Below are 6,730 nucleotides of genomic sequence, written 5' to 3' on the forward strand. Positions count from 1 at the left end.
AGCATAATAACAATTGCTGATGCAATCAGATTTAGTTCATGCAACATGCATGACAAGATGCTCTTTCTTCACTTGAAAGATATTGTTGCTGTCATTTCCTTAAGAAATGTCATCGAGCACAAACACAAAAACACACCAATGATCCTTCTGTATACAGAAGAACAAGTGAATTAAATCTCAAATAATTCAGTCCAGTAATCTTTGACCAACATGGTCATATGAGTTTGTCTGTAGTGACTCCAGTCTGTATGAGTCTACCACGGACTCCAGAGGGCGCTGTTGACTGGACTCTTCTCTTTAGTGATGCTGGTCTGGACTGTGGAGCTCAGAGGAGAGAAGTCAACCTCTCTCAGGTTCTTCTCAGAGGAAGACTGCAGCTTGTTGAAGTGCTTCAGCAGTCTTCCTTGCTGTTGATTCTGCTGCTGCAGCTGTGTCAGGACGAAAACTGTCATCTCCAGGATGTCTGCTTTCTCCATCTTGGAGTCCGCCTGCTGTTTGAGGAACTCTGAACCCAGGAGAGACTTTAGCTGCTCAATGCTGATGTTGATTCGGTGTCTGCGTACCTTTTCCACCAGAGGCTTTCTGAGCTGAAGAAAGAAGAACAAAGTCATTAATACACTTATTCTGGAGTTTAATGATAGCATGAATAAAGAAACTTCTCATTAAGAGATTAATTCATCATGAATCATCAATTTACCTTGTGGGTCAGAGTCTGATGCTTCTGAGAGTTGGTCATTGCTGCAGTGATTGTAGGTGCCATAGCTGGATCTCTGTGCTGTAGAGGTCTCTGTAGAGAGAATCTGATCTCTGCTGGCTGCATCCTCCTATTTATAGTCCCACATCTCCATATGAATGTGTGGGTCTTGGTGTGTTTGCTGTTTCTCACAGTCTCAGCCAATCAGAGAGCTTGGTGAGACAAAAGAGGATGAGGCATGCTGAATGCAGTTATTGCCTGAGGGACAATGGTTAAATCTCAGGGGAACAGGTGGAGGACTGGGGGGGCTGATGGAGAGAGACTCGCTGAGCTCTGTGTGAATCTGGGAAAGTGGTGACCCTGTAGAGATCAGATCTGCTGCCTGATGCTGAGATCAATGACTTTGACTGAGCACACGCTCAGCAGCCCATCACACACTTAGGAGGAAGACAATTAATTACATTTGATGTAGAAAATATTGTATAAAGTGGTCAGTGAATTTAAAAATCAGTAGAAAAAGACGTTTAATCCCTAATGCTTATGTTGATGTATTATATAAAACTAAGTAACTCACACTACGTATTTTCTATTTGATCTTTGTTATTCAGGTTCCATTTTTCTTTTCCACAGTTTTTTTTTTTTCAAAAAAACATTTTTTCATGATACTCTCATTTATAAGCCACCTCTACCAGGTATCAAATACAATTGTGGTTGTTATGGTATTTCTTAAAATCTTGAGTGAAGCTATCACATGGTCGTCCAGATGTTGTAGTCTCCTGACTTGTGAGTAAGAAGTTGATCTGAGTTTCCCACACACTCCCTGAATGCTGCGGTCAATGAACCACAAAGGGGTTTGAATGCAGCTTTGTGACTGATAGTGGACGGGTGTCGTAGAAGAAACAGAGCCTGACGTCACCAACCATCTGGAGGGAAAGAACGCCATTGGCTGGCTCTGACAACTTGTAAAGTTTGAAATTGTTGCAAAAGTTGTTGTCTTTTTGACTCAGATCAATTACTTTGTTGAATGATTCAGTCAAATAATTTTTTTATACATTTTAAACATCCAATGAAATTTCTGCCACTTTGTCACCAACTGGATCAGAATTTCAGCTGTATGAGTGTGGGAGGTTGAGACAGCTGTTTCCTGAAGTGTGCCGTATCCCTTTGGAGAATAGGAGGCTGCTGGTGGAGTTTAGGATGCTAATAAGGCTCAACGTTGCTCTCCAGAGCTTTCCCACACTCTTTCCATTGAAATAAAGTTAGTCTTGTGTCTAAATCCAATAGATTTTTGGAGGATTTTTTTTGCGGAAGTAAAGATATCCAGAGGGCCACTCCCTTTAGACATTTAAATATTAAAGAGAAGGGAAGGGGTAGTCTTAAAGTAACTAATATGGAGAGGCCAACACTTTGCTGTGTTTATGATCAGGCAAACACTGACCAACTTTCTGTAAATACTTATTTAAAATTATTGTTTATTATTGAATATTAATTTTAATGTCACATTCTGTGTATAAAACTAATCTTGTGAATTGGTTCCTACTTTTGTCGATGGCAGTATGAAGACGATAAAGATAAAAGAATAAAGAGGATTTCAATCACTGATTGAATCTTAAAAGTTAAGTTTATAATTTTTAATGATTGAAGAAAGTTTCTAGTTTGGGGGCTGCAGTCTCTTTAACCTCCTCAGGCCAAAAGGTCTGGATCTATTGTCCTGCAGTGGCTCTGTGAGTGAGATTCCTCTGGTTTCCCACAGTCTGTGTTTTCACTGCTTTCACTAAGGAACAATAGAAGTGTGTCTCATTATGCATCAGATTAGATACAAGGACCTCTTGGAATCAGGGAATCAATAACTTTAAAAATGGTACATTTAAACACCTACAACTGATGGTTATACAACAAAAGCATGTTGAAGTAAAGGTATTTTTAAAATGTAAAGTTTCTAATTGGGTTTGATAGTTTGCCCAACAGCAGAATGACATAAAGCTGATAATGCCAATTCATCAAACATCCTAATGGAGCAGCTTCACAGAGTACTATCTTTACCTTCATCATGGGTCCACAAGTAGTATGTGTTGAATTTAATTATGTTCATCAACTAAAGGTTTGGAACAGTAATTGAATTCAATCAATTAAGTGTGGAAAGTTGATTTAGTGATCATACACAGGTTAAACATGACACAAAATACATGGAAACACAGATTTAGAAACTTGCATTGTTTGTTTATTCAATGAGACACATAAAGGTTGCAAACTCCAACGAGACGTGATGATACATCACAACAACAACTTGTAGATTTCTACAAGACACACTGTACTCAGACAGAGTAAAGGAACAGCTGTCTTTATAAAAGACAAACAATGGACAGTATTTGAGGACACAGTACTCACTGTCCTTTGCAATTTTTACCAAATGGATTCAAACCTTTGCACTTAAAGAGCAAAAGTAACAACAAGTAACAACTGATCTTACAACAGATCACATTGTTCTTAATAATCACAAAATCAATTCATTCTCAATATGAAAATATTGCCAGTATTGTGTCACTGAAAAACTGTGACAGTGTGACATTAATCAGAAACTTTTACATTAAAAGAATAAAGATATTGATCTTAAAACAGATCACTTCTCAATAATCACATGAAGTGGTTTAAATTCCACTGTGATAAAATGTCCATAAAAAGGACAATTAAGGTTTTTCAGAATGATTAATATTAATCAAGAGGTAACAAATGTCAACATAGCATTATATTGTAACAATATGTGACATGTAGTGAGGCATAAAAGTATCACTAGAAAATTGTGATAGCCTGATTTTAAACAAACTTTTTAGAAAAAAAAGATAAACATTTGGATCTTACAACAGATCAGTTTTGAGTAATCACAAAGATTAAAGTGAGATAAAGTCCATTATAACAATATGTCCAATAAAAGGACAGTTACATATATGATCAAAATGATCAATACTGATCAAAAGGTAACAAATGTTACCATAACATTATATACTATCAATACATGAAGTACAATGAAGCATAATAACAATTACTGATGCAATCAGATTTAGTTCATGCAACATGCATGACAAGATGCTCTTTCTTCACTTGAAAGATATTGTTGCTGTCATTTCCTTAAGAAATGTCATCGAGCACAAACACAAAAACACACAAATGATCCTTCTGTATACAGAAGAACAAGTGAATTAAATCTCAAATAATTCAGTCCAGTAATCTTTGACCAACATGGTCATCTGAGTTTGTCTGTAGTGACTCCAGTCTGTATGAGTCTACCACGGCCTCCAGAGGGCGCTGTTGACTGGACTCTTCTCTTTAGTGATGCTGGTCTGGACTGTGGAGCTCAGAGGAGAGAAGTCAGCCTCTCTCAGGTTCTTCTCAGAGGAAGACTGCAGCTTGTTGAAGTGGTTCAGCAGTCTTCTCTGGGACTGTGTCTTCACCTCCTCCTTGGACAGGAAGTGTGCCACCTCTCGGACACACCTGGAGTAGCCTTGATCCACAGCTGCTGACTCAACAGCATGATTCTGCTGCTGCAGCTGTTTCAGGAAGCAAACTGTCATCTCCAGGATGTCTGCTTTCTCCATCTTGGAGTCTGGCTGCTGTTTGAGGAACTTTGGACCCAGGAGAGACTTGAGCTGCTCAATGCTGCTGTTGATTCGGTCTCTGCGTAACTTTTCCACCAGAGGCTTTCTGAGCTGAAGAAAGAAGAACAAAGTCATTAATAAACTTATTCTGGAGTTTAATGATAGCATGAATAAAGAAACGTCTCATTACGAGATTAATTCATCATGAATCATCAATTTACCTTGTGGGTCAGAGTCTGATGCTCCTGAGAGTTGGTCATTGCTGCAGTGATTGTAGGTGCCATAGCTGGATCTCTGTGCTGTAGAGGTCTCTGTAGAGAGAATCTGATCTCTGCTGGCTGCATCCTCCTATTTATAGTCCCACATCTCCATATGAATGTGTGGGTCTTGGTGTGGTTGCAGTTTCTCACAGTCTCAGCCAATCTGAGAGCTTGGTGAGACAAAAGAGGATGAGGCATGCTGAATGCAGTTATTGCCTGAGGGACAATGGTTAAATCTCAGGGGAACAGGTGGAGGACTGGGGGGACTGATGGAGAGAGACTCACTGAGCTCTGTTTGAATCTGGGAAAGTGGTGACCCTGTAGAGATCAGATCTGCTGCCTGATGCTGGGATCAATGACTTTGACTGAGCACACGCTCATCAACCCATCACACACTTAGGAGGAAGACAATTAATTACATTTGAGGTAGAAAATACTGTATAATGTGGTCAGTGAATTTTGAAAACAGTAAAAAAAGAAATTTAATCTCTAATGCTTATGTTGATGTATTATATAAAATCAAGTAACTCACACTACTTATTTTCTTTTTTATCTTTATTATTCAGATTCCAATATTTTTTCCACAGTGTTTTATTTTTTTCAAAATGTTTTTTGTTCATGAAACTCTTATTTATAAGCCACCTTTACCAGGTATTAAATACAATTGTGGTTGTTATGGTATTTCTTAAAATCTTGAGTGAAGCTATCACATGACCGTCCAGATGTTGTAGTCTCCTGACTTGTGAGTAACAAGTTGATCTGAGTTTCCCACACACTCCCTGAATGCTGCGGTCAATGAACCACAAAGGGGTTTGAATGCAGCTTTGTGACTGATAGTGGACGGGTGTCGTAGAAGAAACAGAGCCTGACATCACCAACCATCTGGAGGGAAAGAACGCCATTGGCTGGCTCTGACAGCTTGTAAAGTTTTAAATAGTTATGATCATAAAGGGTGATATCAATATTTTTTGAGAATAATTCATTCAATGTCCAATCATTTTCATATATTATAAATATTAAGTTAAATTCCTGACATTTTTTCACCAACTGGATCAGAATTTCAGCTGTATGAGTGTGGGAGGTTGAGACAGCTGTTTCCTGAAGTGTGCCGTATCCCTTTGGAGAATAGGAGGCTGCTGGTGGAGTTTAGGATGCTAATCAGGCTCAACTTTGCTCTCCAGAGCTTTCCCACACTCTGTCCATATAAAGATATTTAGGCACGTGCCAAAATTCAAACTGAGTTTTTTAAGGAACCCTTGGAGGCTTTTACACTATACAGCTCACTCAGATTGAATGATAAAATATGTAGAAAGTCAAATTCTGAATAACTGTAGTATGAATACAACCAATATACACTGAAGTCAAAACTATGACACTTTTTTGTGGTTTTCTGTTGTCAAAATACTGAATATTTGGCAAATTGTTCTGTGTTCAAAAATAGATAATAAAAAACCTGTATTTCTGAAAGGTTGTTGAAATTTTGAATTCTAAATAATAATTTAAGGGTCACAATCTGCATCACAAACATACCGTAATTAACTATTCTAATTCCCAACTTTTGGGAATGGCAATATATAAAACTGGTGATAGGTACTTTAATCATAAGAAGAAAAAGTTAGAAAATAATTCATAATTTTAACAGGTATAAGAAAGTTTCTAGTTTGGGGGTTGCAGTCTCTTTAACCTTCTAAGGTCAAAGGTCAGGATCTGTTGTCCTGCAGCGGCTCTGTGAGAGAGATTCCTCTGGTTTCCCACAGTCTGTGTTTTCACTGCTTTCACTAAGGAACAATAGAAGTGTGTCTCATTATGCATCAGATTAGATACAATGACCTCTTTAAGTCAGGGAATCAATAACTTTAAAAATGGTACATTTAAACACCTACAACTGATGTTGAAACACCAAAAGCACGTTGAAGTAAAGGTATTTTTAAAGTGTAAGTTTTCTAATTGGATTTGATAGTTTGCCCAACAGCAGAATGACATAAAGCTGATAATGCCAATTCATCAAACATCCTAATGGAGCAGCTTCACAGAGTACTATCTTTACCTTCATCATGGGTCCACAAGTAGTATGTGTTGAATTTAATTATGTTCATCAACTAAAGGTTTGGAACAGTAATTGAATTCAATCACTGAAGTGTGGAAAGTTGATTTAGTGATCATACACAGGTTAAACATGACAC

At 37.9% G+C, this 6,730-nt stretch overlaps 2 protein-coding genes across 2 annotated transcripts; both read right to left on the bottom strand.

Moving 5' to 3' along the window:
* Positions 1–254: 254 nt before the first annotated feature.
* LOC128356127 (protein hairy-like) lies at positions 255–820 on the bottom strand. Its single transcript, XM_053316569.1, has 2 exons — positions 698–820; positions 255–587 (listed from the first exon to the last, which is right to left on the bottom strand). Exons 1-2 carry the CDS (start codon positions 818–820, stop codon positions 255–257), a joined length of 456 nt encoding a protein of 151 aa, XP_053172544.1.
* Positions 821–3,975: 3,155 nt separating this feature from the next.
* Positions 3,976–4,631, bottom strand: LOC128356117 (transcription factor HES-5-like). Its single transcript, XM_053316561.1, has 2 exons — positions 4,509–4,631; positions 3,976–4,398 (listed from the first exon to the last, which is right to left on the bottom strand). Exons 1-2 carry the CDS (start codon positions 4,629–4,631, stop codon positions 3,976–3,978), a joined length of 546 nt encoding a protein of 181 aa, XP_053172536.1.
* Between the last annotated feature and the right edge of the window lie 2,099 nt (positions 4,632–6,730).

The sequence above is a fragment of the Scomber japonicus genome, chromosome 3 (genome assembly GCF_027409825.1).
Source record: "Scomber japonicus isolate fScoJap1 chromosome 3, fScoJap1.pri, whole genome shotgun sequence".
In the NCBI taxonomy this organism is placed as follows: Eukaryota; Metazoa; Chordata; class Actinopteri; order Scombriformes; family Scombridae; genus Scomber; species Scomber japonicus.